This window comes from Saccopteryx bilineata, chromosome 2, assembly GCF_036850765.1.
Source record: "Saccopteryx bilineata isolate mSacBil1 chromosome 2, mSacBil1_pri_phased_curated, whole genome shotgun sequence".
NCBI lineage: Eukaryota > Metazoa > Chordata > Mammalia > Chiroptera > Emballonuridae > Saccopteryx > Saccopteryx bilineata.
Window position 1 is genome coordinate 168,686,688 of NC_089491.1, and position 16,035 is coordinate 168,702,722.

The following is a 16,035-nucleotide window of genomic DNA, read 5'->3' on the forward strand; positions in this document are numbered from 1 at the left end:
GACTCCGTACTAAGCTGGTGAGCCCGTGCTCAAGCCAGATGAACCCACACTCCAGACAGAGACCTCAGGGCTTCTAACCTGGGTCCTCAGTGTCCCAGGTCAATCAATGCTCTATTCACTCTGCAGCCTGGTCACGCCTTCCACACTTTCTCCTGCTAATTTTATTACATTTTCATTTAACTCTTTCATCTACATGAAATGTATCCTGGTGTATAGTGTGAAGGAAGACTCTAACTTTCTTTCCAGATCAGGTCTCATTAGCATCATTTACTAAATAGTGTATCTTTTCACTATTGGTTTAACATGCCAAGTTTTAATATGCTAAATTCCTGTATGTATATTTGCCAATTTCTGGTCTTTTTTTTTTTTTTTTTGCATTTTTCTTAAGCTGGAAACAGGGAGAGACAGTCAGACAAGACTCCCGCATCCACCTGACCGGGATCCACCCGGCACGCCCACCATGGGGCAACACTCTGCCCATCAGGGGGCGATGCTCTGCCCCTCCTGGGCGTCGCCATGTTGCGACCAGAGCCACTCTAGCACCTGAGGCAGAGGCCACAGAGCCATCCCCAGCGCCCGGGCCATCTTTGCTCCAATGGAGCCTTGGCTGCGGGAGGGGAAGAGAGAGACAGAGAGGAAGGCGCGGCGGAGGGGTGGAGAAGCAAATGGGCGCTTCTCCTTTGTGCCCTGGCCGGGAATCGAACCCGGGTCCTCCGCACGCTAGGCCAACGCTCTACCGCTGAGCCAACCAGCCAGGGCCTCTGGTCTTTTTTTTTTACAGAGACAGAGTGAGAGTCAGAGAGAGGAATAGACAGGGACAGACAAAACGGAGAGAGATGAGAAGCATCAATCATCAGTTTCTCGTTGTCACACCTTAGTTGTTCATTGATTGCTTTCTCATATGTGCCTTGACCACAGGCCTTCAGCAGACCGAGTAACCCTTGCTTGAGCCAGCGACCTTGGATCCAAGCTGGTGAGCTCTGCTCAAACCGGATGAGCTGGCCCTGGCTGGTTGGCTCAGTGGTAGAGCGTCGGCCTAGCATGCAGGAGTCCCGGGTTCGATTCCCGGCCAGGGCACACAAGAGAAGCGCCCATCTGCTTCTCCACCCCTTCCCCTCTCCTTCCTCTCTGTCTCTCTCTTCCCCACCCGCAGCCAAGGCTCCACTGGAGCAAAGTTGGCCAGGGCACTAAGGATGGCTCTGTGGCCTCTGCCTCAGGCGCTAGAATGGCTCTGGTTGCAACAGAGCAATGCCCCTGATGGGCAGAGCATCGCCCCCTGGTGGGCATGCCAGGTGGATCCTGGTTGGGTGCATGCAGGAGTCTGTCTGACTGCCTCCCCGTTTCCAACTTCAGAAAAATACAAAAAAACAAAAACAAAAACAGATGAGCCTGCGCTCAAGCTGGCGACCTTGGAGTCTCGAACATGGGTCTTCTGCATCCCAGTCCGATGCTCTATCCACTGTGCCACCGCCTGGCCAGGCAATTTCTGGTCTTGACCATACAGTGTGTCCATAAAGTCATAGTGCACTTTTGACCGGTCACAGGAAAGCAACAAAAGATGATAGAAATGTGAAATCTGCACCAAATAAAAAGAAAACCCTTCCAGTTTCTGTTGGATGATGTGGCAGCATGTGCGCATGTGTAGATGGTGATGTAATATCGTGTATACAGTGGAGCAGCCCACAGCCGTGCCAGTCGAGATGTGGACGGTACAGAGGAAAATTCAGTATGTTCTGTGGTTTGCTAAATTCAAATCCGTGATCAAAGTGCAACCTGAATATCGGGCGCGTTTATAACAAAGCGCCACCACATAGGAATAACATTACTCAGTGGGATAAGCAGTTGAAGGAAACCAGCAGTTTGGTGGACAAACCTCATTCTGGTAGGCCATCAGTCAGTGACGAGTCTGTAGAGGCTATACGGGATAGCTACCTAAGGAGCCCTAAAAAATCTGTGCGTGAGCCCACATCGAACTGCACTGAATAGATATGAAACTGGGAAATTTTTCCTTTTGTTTGGTGCAGATTTCACATTTCTATCATCTTTGTTGCTTTCCTGTGACCGGACAAAAGTGCACCATGACTTTACGGACACACTGTATTTTAAATCAGCTCATCTGTCTCTTCAGGCACTAGTTCTACACTATTTGATTACTGAGGTTTTTAATTTTTGATATTTTTAAATAAGTTGTGGGATTGCTAAATATCCTTTCAATTTATATTCTAATCTTCCTTGGAAAGTACACTTTTAAAGATCACTCTCTTAAATTTAAATCAAAAACTTTAAAGCCTGACCTGTGGTGGTACAGTGGATAAAGCACCAACCTGGAACACCAAGGTTGCCAGTTTGAAAGCCCAGGCTTTCCTGGGTCAATGCACATATGGGAGTTAATGCTTCCTGCTCCTCCCATCTCCCCCTCTCTCTCCCTCCTGCCTCTCTAAAATGAATAAAACCTTAAAAACATTCAATTTTGGCCCTGGCCGGTTTGCTCAGTGGTAGAGCGTCGGCCTGGTGTGTGGAAGTCCCGGGTTTGATTCCCAGCCAGGGTACACAGGAGAGGCGCCCGTCTGCTTCTCCACCCCTCCCCCTCTCCTTCCTCTCTGTCTCTCTCTTCCCCTCCCGCAGCCAAGGCTCCATTGGAGCAAAAGATGGCCCGGACGCTGGGGATGGCTCCTTGGCCTCTGCCCCAGGCACTAGAGTAGCTCTGGTCGCGAAAGAGCGACGCCCCGGATGGGCAGAGCATCGCCCCCTGGTGGGCATGCCGGGTGGATCCCGGTCGGGCGCATGCAGGAGTCTGTCTGATTGCCTCCCCGTTTCCAGCTACAGAAAAATACAAAAAAAAAAACAAAAAAAAACCACACATTCCATTTTAAGTAACAAACTACTTTGAATATATTTCTAGGGTTTAACAACTACTAAGTTACAATAACAAATTAAGGTAGTCTTCTATCAAGAAAACAAGAAGGAAAAAAAAACACTTACCCAGAAACAGAGGTGGGTTTAACCGTCACTGGGAACGGTGTGATGTTGTATGTGTATTTTTCCCTCAACTCAGCCATCTGTGGGAAAGGGAATGGACCCATAGAATAAACAGTCTGAAAAACAAAAGCAGACATGCCAAGCCTGAAATGGAGGACTGACCTAACTCTTATCAATCCCAGAAAGACATTACAATTTGAGTGTGAAAAGGTAAACATTGCTTCTTACACAGAGAGCAGAAAGATCTTACTACTTCAATATCCATTTTAGAGAAAGACAAAAGAATATTGATAAACACAACAGAGTTCTCAAATCAACCAGGCTGCGACGGAGTGTTTCCAACTGGTGAGCAGGGGTGGGCTCATTTCAGGGATGATTTAATTCAGGCATTCACAGCTCCTTTACTTCTTTAATAAAGACCCATCAATGCTCCTTAAATGTGGTGCTTGTTTTTCAAAGCTTTAATGATTTTTATAGACATTTAATGTCAGCCTGCTGGATAAAGTCTAGTGAATGATCTTACGATCAATCAACTGCACGCTTTCTCCAAAAACATCACCTTTTCAAATATCTATGAAGTAGTTCTAGGTGAAAATTGTTAGCTGTTATTTGTTTTTTTTTTGTTTGTTTGGGGTTTTTTTGTATTTTTCTGAAGCTGGAAATGGGGAGAGACAGTCAGACAGACTCCTGCATGCGCCCGACCGGGATCCACCCGGCATACCCACCAGGGGCGGCGGTCTGCCCACCAGGGGGCGATGCTCTGCCCCTCCAGGGGGTCGCTCTTTTGCGACCAGAGCCACTCTAGCGCCTGGGGCAGAGGCCAAGGAGCCATCCCTAGCACCCGGGCCATCTCTGCTCCAATGGAGCCTTGGCTGCGGGAGGGGAAGAGAGAGACAGAGAGGAAGGAGTGGGGGGTGGAGAAGCAAATGGGCGCTTCTCCTATGTGCCCGGGCCGGAAATCGAACCCGGGTCCCCCGTACGCCAGGCCGACGCTCTACCGCTGAGCCAACCGGCCAGGGCCAGCTGTTATTTGTTTTTAAAGTGATGATGTAAAAGCACCGACTGCTAAAAAAAATCTATAAATAAAAATGTGAAAAACATCTGTGCTTCCTCCAGAATTCCAAAATGATGTGATTCGACCAGCAGGAGAAAAACAATCTTACTTGCTTTTAATTTTATTAACATTTAATTGCTCCAAATTTTTAGTTATATTATTTCTATTTATATTCTAATCTTCCTTGGAAAGTACACTTTTAAAAATCATTCTCTTAAATTTAAATCAAAAACTTTAAAGCCTTTATTTTATTATAAAATAATAAATTATATTATTTATTAACCCTTAAGTTCCTTTCTTTTTTTTTTTTTTAAAGATTTTATCCCTGGCCAGTTGGCTCAGTGGCATGTGAAAGTCTCAGGTTCAATTACAGTCAGGGCACACAGGAGAGGTGATCATCTGCTTCTCCACCCCCCCTTTTCTCTCTCTCTCTCTCTCTTTCTCTCTCTCTCTCTTCCTCTGCCACAGCCATGACATGATTAGTTCAAGCATATTGGCCCTAGGTGCTGAGGATGGAGCCTCTGCCTCAGGAGCTAGAAGTAGCTCGGTTGTGAGCACAGTTCTACATGGGCAGAGAGCATCGGCCCCAGAGGAGGTTGCCAGGTGGATCCCCGTTGGGGTACATGCGGGAGTCTATCTCCCCTCCTCTCACTTGGAATAGAAGAAAAAAAAGATTTGATTTATTGATTTTATGGTGGGGTGGGGAGCACCATGAGAAGTATCAACTCATAATTGGTTCACTTTAGTTATTTCTTGATTGCTGTATGTGCCTTGACCGGGCAAGCACAGGGTTTTGAACCAGCAACCTCAGTATTCCAGGTTGAAAGCTTCATCTACTGTGCCACCACAGGTCAGGCAATCCTTAAGGTTCTTATTCACCAGACAATGAATATTAATCATTCTGTTGGTCAAATAAGTTTGTAAATATGATATATGTGTTTGCTTGCTTACAGTTTGCATTGGGTGTGGGGGACAGGCTGTAAGCAGGCAGGGTCCTTATAGCCTAAGGCTTAGTTTTCAAACTAAGCCTTTCCCGCACTTTTAATACTAAGATCTTTTCAAAACTGAGCTTTTCCCCACACCCTTGACTGTTGCATGATGTGGGGTGGTGCACTCTCATGAGGAATCCCATCATGCCTCAGATAAGTGACTTTGTATCAGAGACTTCCTTGTTTGTATATTAGATGAAAGGTTTTGATTTCTACACTATAAAATGGGTCAGAAGAGCCCATGCTGGAGGAGAGCAGAGAAAGGCCACATGGAGGAGAGGAGAAGCAGCCAAGATGGCAGAGTGCTGAAGGAGAAGCCAGTTTGTGCAGAGAGGAGATGGGGAACAGAGGTGAATAAGGCTGGTGAGCTAGAAAACTTTGATTCTAGGAAACTTGGATGAATTAGTGGCTTTGGGAGCCCTGAATGGAAAGGGAAGTGTTTTCCCACTGTGCGTATTTCTTGACCGCCTGGTGCAAGCTAGGATTAAAGCTAATGGCCCACCAGTTCTTGGTTCCGTTGTTTCATTACCGTCTGTCCGAATCAAATGAGAGCCTGCACAGGCCAGGCAGCTGTGATGGTGGCTGTGGCTACTGGCTTTACACACCCTAACTTTCATTTCTTCCAGAAAGCTTTTCAAATATCCCGAAACTTTCCTAGGTGTGGGGGAAATCAGCTGTGTTAGGCTTGCTTGCTGCTTTCCCAGCTGCAAGCACTTGGCACAATTAGTGCAAGAGCACCTGGCAGAAAGACACATTTGTGTCTCTATGAAAAGCTATGGGTGCTTTCCCTCAGGGAAGATTCTCCCAGATCGCTCTCCCACCACTGCAAGGTGTGGTTTTCCTGATCCTCTGCACTGTGAAAAGCAAGTTTTCCTTTGTTTATTTGCTTACCAGTCTGTGAGCCTCCATTAATAAACAGGTACCGCTTGACACTTTCTGGCTTCACAGTTCCTTTATCATCTGCCTGAATTCACTGAGAACCTGCATGGTCTCAACCACAAGCATTACATTAAGGAAATATTTTAAAGTGGTATTTTTGGTTTCAGGAGAGTTTTTCTGAAGGCCTAGAGGAGACATCTAATATCTGGGGGAACAGTTCACTGTTAGTGAATTTATACTGTATCTTGGCCTTCTGGGTATAATCAAATACAAAGCATACAGAACAGCTTAGAGATGACTTTTTTGGTTCCTGTGAGCAGTGTAGCTTTGCATGATAAGCAATGGAGAATCAGAGGGAAGGAATCTTAGCCAACACTTGTTTAGAATCTTGAGATGGTACTGTAATCTCTAAGTGGATACCTTTTATTCTGTTTGGAGATAGAAGAACAGGCTGTTTAGGATCAAAATCTCAGTGGATTGTCACAGTGGTGGCTCTGAGCCACAAAGTCACGCAGCTGCACAGTTAACCCCTTCCAGAGCCCTCCCTTTCCTAGCAGTGGTCCGCAAACTGCAGCTCACGAGCCACATGCTCACTCAACTCGTGCATGAATCCCACGCCCACCTCCCCCCATGTCCTGAGGCCCATCTCCAGTCACCTGACCAACCGACACCCTGGTGTGTACCCTGCACACCCCGCACGTGTTATTTCGTGGAAGAGCCACACTCAAGGGGCCAAAGAGCCGCATGTGGCTCGCGAGCCAAGGTTTGCCAACCACTGCCAGGCCCAGGGAAAGAAGCAGAAGGTATTTTGTGGTTCCCACTAGTCTTGACACTGGCCGGTTCCCAGTCTCTCTGGGCCTTGTTTTCCCCACCTGAAAAATGAAGAATGTGAAAAGCTTAGGCTGTGATTACCTTGGAAAGGAGAGGGGAATGGAGAGGGGGGAGGAGGAAGGGAAAAGGGAGGAGAAAAGGAAGGGGGACAGGAAGGGGGAGGGGGAGGTGAAGGGGGAAGGTGGAAGGGGAGTGGGAGGGGGAAGAGTGGTGAGATCAGAGAGAAGCATAAAGGAGTGTTCAAATGTGATGTTCATGTTTTATTTAAGCTGGGTAGTGGGTATGTGAGTTTTGTTAAATTTTTTAAAATATATTTCTGTATGCTTGAAATACTTTATATAATTTCATTAATAACATGGTTAGAGTGAACTCTCTTTGGTCCCAGAAAGGTTGGTAACAGCTGCTCATCTCCAAATGTTGTAAGGTACCAAAAAGCTGCAAAATTAATACTGATATTTGTAAAGCCAGTAGCCACAGCCACCATCACAGCCACCTGGCCCATGCAGGTTTGCATTAGATTTGAACAGATGGTAATGAAACAATGGAGACAAGAACTAGTGGGCCATTAGCTTTAATCCTAGCTTGCACTCGGTGGGCAAGCAATACACACAGTGGGAAGACACTTCCCTTTCCATTCAGGGCTCCCAAAACCACTGACTTATCCGAGTTTCCTAGAATCAAAGGTTTCTAGCTCACTAGCCTTATTCACCTCTGTTCCCCATCTCCTTCTCTCTGCACAAACTCTGCACTAACTGGCTTCTCACCCAGCACTCCACCATCCTGGCTGCTTCTCCTGGCCTCCTCCATGTGGCCTTTTTCTACTCTCCTTTCTCTGCTCTCTCTTCTAATGCTAATCTCAGGAACTGAGAGAGAGCAAGCTCCTGGTCTGCCCCACTTCACAGTATAGAAATCAAAACCTTTAATCCAATATACAAACAAGGAAGTATTTGATACAAAGTCACTTATCTGAGGCATAATGGGATTCCTCATGAGAGTGCACCACCCTACATTAAAAAGGGTGGGAAAGGCTTAGTCCCAAAACCAAGCCCCAGGCTACAAGGATCTTGCCTGCCCACAACCCCACCCTCAACACACATTAATATAATCACGCCCATCCCAAGCAAGAAGCCATCTTTAACAAAGTGAGCATAATATATTTTATCTGCTCAACAATATTCTAGGAGGAAAAGGTCAGGCTTTCCTGTCCTTTCTTTGGAAAATGGAGGAAAAAGAATATAGAAGTCTCCTGACTTACAAGGAGACTAAGGTCATTTGGTTTTAAGTTCTCTGAAAGGATTAAGGTTATCTGAGGAACTCCCTTTTGCTTACAATAGAGACAAACTTTACATACCACTCTACACTGATCTTAGCTCTCCCTTCCTTCCTGGAATCCTGAGATTAATGTATACCTGTAGGTATAGGAGGAGAGATAGATACTGAAAGGATTTGTGAATGTCTTTGATTGTATTACCTTGAAAGTTTTAATGTTCTTTGTAAATCCCCTACACAAATGTTAATCTTGGTAATGCAACATAAATCTTGTTAATGATTGTGTCATGCTGTCATGCACACCCAACCTGTATGTTGTCAAAGGGTATATAACCAGCCTCTGAAATGTACTTGGCGCGCACAATTTGGCTCTGCTATGCCCTGTGTCAGCCATATGCAGCTGGCATATTTAAAAAATCTCCTCCTTCAATAAAACTCTTCAAAATTCATCTGGACTGGGTGTCTCTACATAAACCCGATGGAGTGAGGTACAGTGCCTTTCAGAATCTGGGGTACGGTACTTTATAACACAAAAAGCTCATCATCTGCCAATACAGAATTCTTTCCTCCTTGACTTTATGATCTGCCTTAACTCCATATACCCTTTTCAGGGAAAAGGGGATGGGAAACTCTCTCCTTGTCACCCCAAATGTAGGTCCAGAGCATAGCAGCTTCGCTTGTGCCTCAGTAGAGCAGCATCAGCCTCTGACCACCACACTCCAAATGTGGACCCACCTCTGAGCCAAGAGTAAGCCTGCCCTGCCGGGGTCCAGCCCCGGGGAGGATCCAGGGGTCCCACAGGAGGAGACGGCGTCGGCGAAAATGGAGTGAGAGAGCCGAATTCTTTTCCTTCTCTTTATTCTCCGGTTAGCATTTACTGCCAGGCATCTCTACCAAACGCTAGTATAGCTCCCTTTTTATACACGCACACCAAGTTACAATCACATGATGTTAATTATTACTTTTGTTTCACTATGTTTTCATGTTTCCGGATAACAGTTAATTTACATCTATGAGTCACAAGTCAGGTAGCAAATCATTCAAAATACAAAATAACTTGAATAGCATAACAACATCAGTAAAAGCTTTTAGAGTATTAGTTCTAAAAGTTAACTATAAAGTGAGTTAAGGGGCAGAGAGAGAGATTAGCAGACGACAACAATGGACCACCGCTTGCTCAGGTAAATGGCCTTGGGTTTATGCAGTGTCCTACTTTTTCTCACAAGATTCTAAAAGGCTTGCCTTTATAGAAATTAACATAACATCAAGAATAGCTTTCACCCAAAGATATGCAGAGTGTACTTGCAAGATAGCCCAGCAGCAACACAAGACATTCCATGGATTTCCCTACATTTTTAAATCTCATGAGAACATCTCATTGAGAAAGCCTAGCAATTGCCTTTAGTCAAAAGACAATTCTCTTAGTAAAACATTCTTATCTTGCTGACTACGCTCTCATCCTAGGCCACACAATGGGCCATCCTACTATACCTTATCTAAGATACTATTGTCTAGTCAAATATTATTTATTATATTTAAACACTAGTTAAGTTCTGACTCTATTCTTCTCAGAATATACCACTATTTGCAGATCAAAGAAGAAAGGAATGAATGTTTCTCTACTTATCACATGAAAAGGCTAGGGAGGAAAAAATGTTAAGTGAAGGCCAAAGGGTGCTTTGTGCACAGCCACTGCCTTCTAAATCACAATTTATTCTTTTTAACATGATTAAGAAGGAATTCTCCTACAAACTTAACCCTTTAAGAGGGATATCATAGCCAGCCTCTTATGTCTATGAGCCCAGTTCAAGGGGCTTGCAGGCTTTTCTGTGGAACTCACACCCTCTGTCTCATTTCCAAAGAAATCACTACGAATCTACAGGGAAAGCACGGTACTATTATCCCTGTGCCACAAATAATAGCACACACCCAGAAAAGGGGGGGTATAAGGCCAGATTAACTCAAAAAGTCAAAAGGGGGGAGTATCGTTGTGCCTATCCTTTGTGGTGACTTTGTCACCCCGCAGCCATTGGTCTTCACTGCAGTGACTTTGTCACCCCGCAGCCATTGGTCTTCTCTGCTGTGACTTTGTCAATCAGCAGTTTTTGATCTTCTTCTGCTGTGACCTTGTCAGCCAGCAGTTGTGGGACGGCTCCCGACACTGCCCCACACTCACAGGACCTTTTTTCCTTAACAATGGGGGAACTCAGTTCAGATATTTAAGAAGCCCATGCCAGCCTGACCAGGTGGTGGTGCAGTGGATGGAGCGTCGGACTGGGATGCGGGAGACCCAGGTTTGAGACCCCGAGGTCGCCAGCTTGAGCGCAGGCTCATCTGGTTTGAGCAAAAGCTCACCAGCTTGAGCCCAGGGTCGCTGGCTCAAGCAAGGAGTTACTCAGTCTGCTGAAGGCCCGTGGTCACGGCACATAGGAGAAAGCAATCAATGAACAACTAAAGTGTCGCAATGAAAAACTAATGATTGATGCTTCTCATTGTTAGGTTCAAGGAGGTGTGCTGTGGCTGCCAGAGTCTAACTCTTGAAGGAGCAGGAATAGGAAGTGCTGATAGGGTCCCTGTGAGGCTGAGAACAAAGAGATCAGCACAAAGCTGAGCAAACATCCTGCATTCTATTGGTTAGAGACCCTTATCAGAAGTTTATGTTTGAAATTCGCCAATAAGCTAAACCCTTCCCCTGTTGCTATGCTGCGCGCGACCCCCCTAGCAAATAGCTAATTGCCACATTTGCTTCTGTATAATGCTTACTCACTTAGGATATAAAAGGACCTAGTTGTAAGCGCCAGGCACGACTCTCGGTTGTAGCCCCCTGTGCGTACGGTGTCTCCGAACACCTAGAGAGTTCACCCCTGCGCAGGTTAAACTTGGCCAATAAAGTAAGGTCTAACCCTTGAAAGTCTCCAATATTTATTCACACGCGTGGTGGATGCGACATTTGGTGCGTTGGCCGGGAAGAACTTTCCCGGTTCAGAGACCAGATAGGTGGCTCGGGCTGAGTAAGTATTTACTGAGGATCCACGGTTGGTTCGGTATTTGAGCTTTGTAGCAAATAACCCTGAGGTAGTAGGTGGGATGCTACCGGTAACCTACCCAGGACTTTCAGAGGTGGGACGCCACTCTCTGAAATTTGGTTTCGCTAACATTAGAAGTGACTGGTCACGTTAGGGTTTTTTATTGGCTTGCGCTGTGCTGCGTTAGTTTTTTTTTTTTTTTTTTTACATGTCATTCTCATATGTATAAAAGCTAGATTGTCTTGTCTGCTTCTTGCTAGTCTGTATTGTTTGTTTTTTCTCCTTTTTATTCTTCCCTGATTTTCTTAGGGTGGGCCAGCAGGAATCTATACCCAGTTCTCCACTTGATTGCCTGTTGAAGAACTTTTCTGATTTTCAGAGGCGGGCCCGGGAATACGGGGCCCGCTGTCTGACCCCAAATTTCTCCAAACCTTAAGTCAGCTAGAGTGGCCCACCTTTAATGTAGGATGGATCACAGAGGGTACCCTTGACCTTCTGACTTTATTTGCTGTCCGAGCCACCGTCTATAGCAGGGGTCCCCAAACTGCGGCCCCCTGAGGCCATTTATCCGGCCCCCACCGCACTTCCAGAAGGGGCACCTCTTTCATTGGTGGTCAGTGAGAGGAGCATAGTCCCCATTGAAATACTGGTCAGTTTGTTGATTTAAATTTACTTGTTCTTTATTTTAAATGTTATATTTGTTCCCGTTTTGTTTTTTTACTTTAAAATAAGATATGTGCAGTGTGCATAGGGATTCGTTCATAGTTTTTTTTTTTTACAGTCCGGCCCTCCAATGGTCTGAGTGACAGTGAACTGGCCCCATGTGTAAAAAGTTTGGGGACCCCTGGTCTATAGGGTTCCCCACCTGGACCAATATCTGCACATAGACATCTGGGTAGATATAGCTACCGAACGGCCCGGATACATTAGGAAGTTTTTGAAGGGAAAACAGCGAGGCAGACGGGCAGTTTGCCTCACTGCAGGGGAGAAGAAGGTCAAAGAAAAGGAAAAGGGGGAAGCCTATGCCCCGAAACAGCCTCGTAGCCAGCCTAGGCTTTACCCAGTCTTGCCCGAACCACCGGAGGACCACCTAGACCCAGTGAATGTGCCTCAACCTTACCCTCATTGAGAGGAACCAGATTCCTCGAGTCAGGATGCAGGCGGGATCCCGAGCCCATCCCACACCTGGGGAGGAGTATTCTATGGGGAGGGAGTCTTGCCTTTGGTGGGAGGCGCCGCCTTGCCTTCGTCGGGAGATGCCATCTTGCCTTCAGCAGGAGATGCCGCCATTTTGCCTTCGGCGGGAGGCGCCATCTTGCCTTCAGTGGGAGGCACCGCCTTGCCTTCGGCAGGAGATGCTGCCATTTTACCCGCCGTCATTTTGCTTTTGGTGGGAGGTGCCATCTTGCTTCCAGCGGGAGGCACCATCTTGCCTCCAGTGGGAGGCGCTGCCATTTTGCCTCTCTGAGAGGCGCTGCCGGCACCAGATGCGCCTCCACGGGCACCTCTCCGCCTTGTTTATGTGCCCTTCTCCACCAGTGACTTATATAATTGGAAACATCAGAATTCCCCCGTTCTCTGAGAAGCCCCAAGGGCTGATCTCCCTCCTCGAAACCATATTCAGAACTCATCAGCCCACCTGGGATGACTGTCAACAGATTCTGCAAACTCTCTTCACTTCTGAAGAGAGAGACAGGATAATGCGGGAGGCTGCAAAGGTGGTCCTGGGGGAGGAGGGAGAGACTACGGCCGGGAGAAGGGAAATAGAAGACATACTCCCTTCTCAGTCCCCAGCCTGGGGGAAGGGACTAATCCTAACGGGGGAAGGGACGCGCTCCTCCAGTATCGCCGGGCTCTGCTGACCGGGCTCAAGGCAGCTGTGAGGAAACCTACCAACTTCAGTAAGGTTAGTGAAGTCATCCAGGGAAGAGAGGAATCCCCAGCAGCCTTCCTAGAAAGACTCATGGAGGCTTATAGAGTATATACTCCTCTAGATCCTGAGGCAGAAGAGAACAGGAGACTAGTAAATATAGCCTTTGTAACTCAAGCCACTCCAGATATTAGGAAAAAGCTTCAGAAGATAGAAGGATTTGAAGGAGAAAATAGAAGCAAGCTATTAGAGATAGCCCAGAAGGTGTACATCAATAGGGATGATCCGGAGGTTGGCAGGGCGAAAGAAGTTGCCAAAATCCTGATTGCTGCCCAGAAACTTCCTCCCAAGGGGAAAGGGGGACAGCAAAAGGGCCAGGGATGGTGAATAGCCAAAGATCAATGTGCCTATTGTAAGGAGAAAGGGCACTGGAAAAGAGAGTGTCCAAGGTTGAAGGCCGACAGCCAAAGGCCAAAACAGGGCCCAGAGGTCTTGCTCCAAACCTTAGATTGACAGGGTCAGGGCTCCACTCCCGTCGGTTCCCAGGAGCCCATGGTCACCATGACAGTCAAAGGAAAGCCAAAAGACTTTCTAGTCAACACGGGAGCCACCTACTCGGTCCTAAAGCAACCACAAGGGCAAATTCAGAAGGCAACTACCAAAATAGTAGGGGCAACGGGCAAAGCAGAAGCCTATCCATGGGCTACCGCAAGAATTACTAACTTGGGCAGAGGCACCATTACCCACTCCTTCCTAGTCATTCCAGACTGCCCTTACCCACTACTTGGAAGGAACTTATTGAAGAAACTCCAGGCCACCATTACCTTCCGATGGGAGGAGAGCCCTACGAGGGACAAGGAGGCGGAGGTCAGCTTGGAGATAACTGTCCCACTGTCTGAGGAATACTACTTGCCACTACCCAAGGAGGCAAGGAGGAAGGAGCAGGAGTTCCAGATGCTCTGCGTGCCAGGGTACCTGAAGTTTGGGCAGAAACCAACCCACCAGGTTTGTCAACCCACCAACCGCCTGTCCTCGTATACTTGTTGAGCACTGCCACCCCTGTTAGGGTCAGACAATACCCGGTCCCGGCCCAAGCCAGACAGGGCATTGCATGGCACTTGCAGCACCTACTGAAAGCAGGCATACTCCGAGAATGCCAATCAGCCTGGAACACCCCGTTACTCCCCATCCAAAAGCCGGGGACCCGGTGCAGGACCTGCGGGAGGTAAATGCACTGGTAGAGACTATCCATCCCACGGTGCCCAACCCGTATACCTTACTGAGCTCACTGCCGCCAACCCATACCTATTATTAGGTCCTGGATTTGAAGGATGCCTTCTTTTGTATTCCCCTGGCGCCTCAGAGCCAAGAGATCTTTGCCTTTGAATGGAATGACCCAGAACATGGACTGGTGGGGCAGTTCACTTGGACAAACTACCACAAGGGTTTAAGAATTCCCCCACCATTTTTAATGAGGCCCTCAGAAAAGATCTGCAGGCTTTCCGCTCCTCTCATCCGTCGATCGTACTGCTCCAGTATGTGGATGACATCCTCATAGCTGCCAAGGACGAAGGAGAGTGTGAGGAAGCTACCTCGGACCTGCTACAAGATCTTGGACGAATGGGGTATCGAGTCTCCGCCAAGAAGGCCCAGATTGTGACGCAAACTGTTAAGTTATTTGGGGTATAACTTGCAGGGAGGGCAAAGGACATTGTCCAGCCAGCGAATCCAGACGGTCTTGCAGATCCCCGAGCCTACCAGCAAGAGGCAGGTACGAGAATTCCTGGGTGCAGTGGGATACTGCCGACTGTGGATATTGGGCTTTGCAGAACTAGCTAGACCCCTACACGAACTAACCAGGGGAAAGGAAGAACAATTCATGTAGACAGATAAGGAAAAGCAAGCATTCCAAGCGCTTAAGGAGGCTCTAGTGACTGCCCCAGCTTTGGCCCTGCCGGATATGGGCAAACCCTTTCAGCTATTTATAGCAGAAAAGAGAGGAGTAGCTCTAGGAGTACTGAGTCAGGAGCTCGGGCCATGGAAGAGGCCCGTCGCCTATCTGTCCAAGAAACTTGATCCTGTACCCTCGGGATGGCCAGCATGTCTGAGGGCACTTGCTGCCACCTCAATACTAGTCAAGGAGGCTAGTAAGTTAACTTTGGGACAGGACATCCAAGTAATTGGGAACATTACGTAGAGCAAGTGCTACGAGCACCTCCTGACAGGTGGCTATCCAATGCAAGGCTGACACAATATCAGGCTCAGTTGTTGAACCCTCCGTCTGTTCAGTTCCTCAAAACAACCGCCCTGAATCCAGCAACCCTGTTGCCAATACCGGAGTCCACAGTGGATCACAGTTGCAAGCAAATCCTTGACACGGTGATTGGCTCCCACCCGGACTTAGGGATCAGGCTTACGAAAAGGCAGACCTGACCCTCTTTACTGATGGGAGTAGTTTTGTCAAGGATGGACAATGGTATGCAGGGGCAGCCGTGACTACGGGAGATGAGGTCCTATGGCAGAAAGCCTTGCCCGCAGAGACATCTGCACAGAGGGTAGAGCTAATAGGACTACCCAGGGCCTTACAGATAGCGAAGGAAAAAGTTGCCAACATCTATACTGACAGCTGTTATGCATTTGCCACCGCCCATGTTCACAGAATCATATATAAGGAGAGAGGCCTCCTGACGGCAGGGGGAAGGACATTAAGAACGGCAGTGAAATTCTTGCCCTCCTCGACGCCATTTGACTACCTACCAAAGTTGCCATTATCCACTGCAAAGGACACCAAAAAGGGGATTCTCCTATTATAAAAGGTAACAACCTAGCAGACTCAGCTGCAAGAGAAGCAGCCACTAGGCCACAGGAAAGCCTTCTGCCATTGCTGCCTAAGCCAACGCTACCTCCAGATCCTAGATATTCCTCAGAAGAAGAGCAGGAAGGGATGCAGTTGAAGGGGAAGAAAAATCAGCAGGGATGGATGGATAGAACTTCCTGACTCCCGGCTCTATTTACCCCAGGGAATAGTAAGGGAAATAGTGAGAGATATTCATACTAGCACTCACCTGGGGCAGAATATGCTAGAACAACTTGTCAAGAAATATTATTCCAGGCCCAACATCAGGGATATTGTCCACT

General features: G+C 47.4%; 1 protein-coding gene across 12 annotated transcripts in view; it reads right to left on the reverse strand.

The window, feature by feature from the left end:
- TBC1D30 (TBC1 domain family member 30) overlaps positions 1-16,035 on the reverse strand; it is a 148,251-nt gene that overhangs the window by 8,665 nt on the left and 123,551 nt on the right. For 11 of the 12 annotated variants that reach the window (XM_066258370.1, XM_066258359.1, XM_066258364.1 and 8 more), the window contains one exon: positions 2,983-3,095. In XM_066258370.1, the coding sequence (XP_066114467.1) occupies positions 2,983-3,095 (113 nt within the window). The remainder of the gene's footprint in view (positions 1-2,982; positions 3,096-16,035) is intronic. The other variant, XM_066258362.1, reaches the window with a different exon arrangement.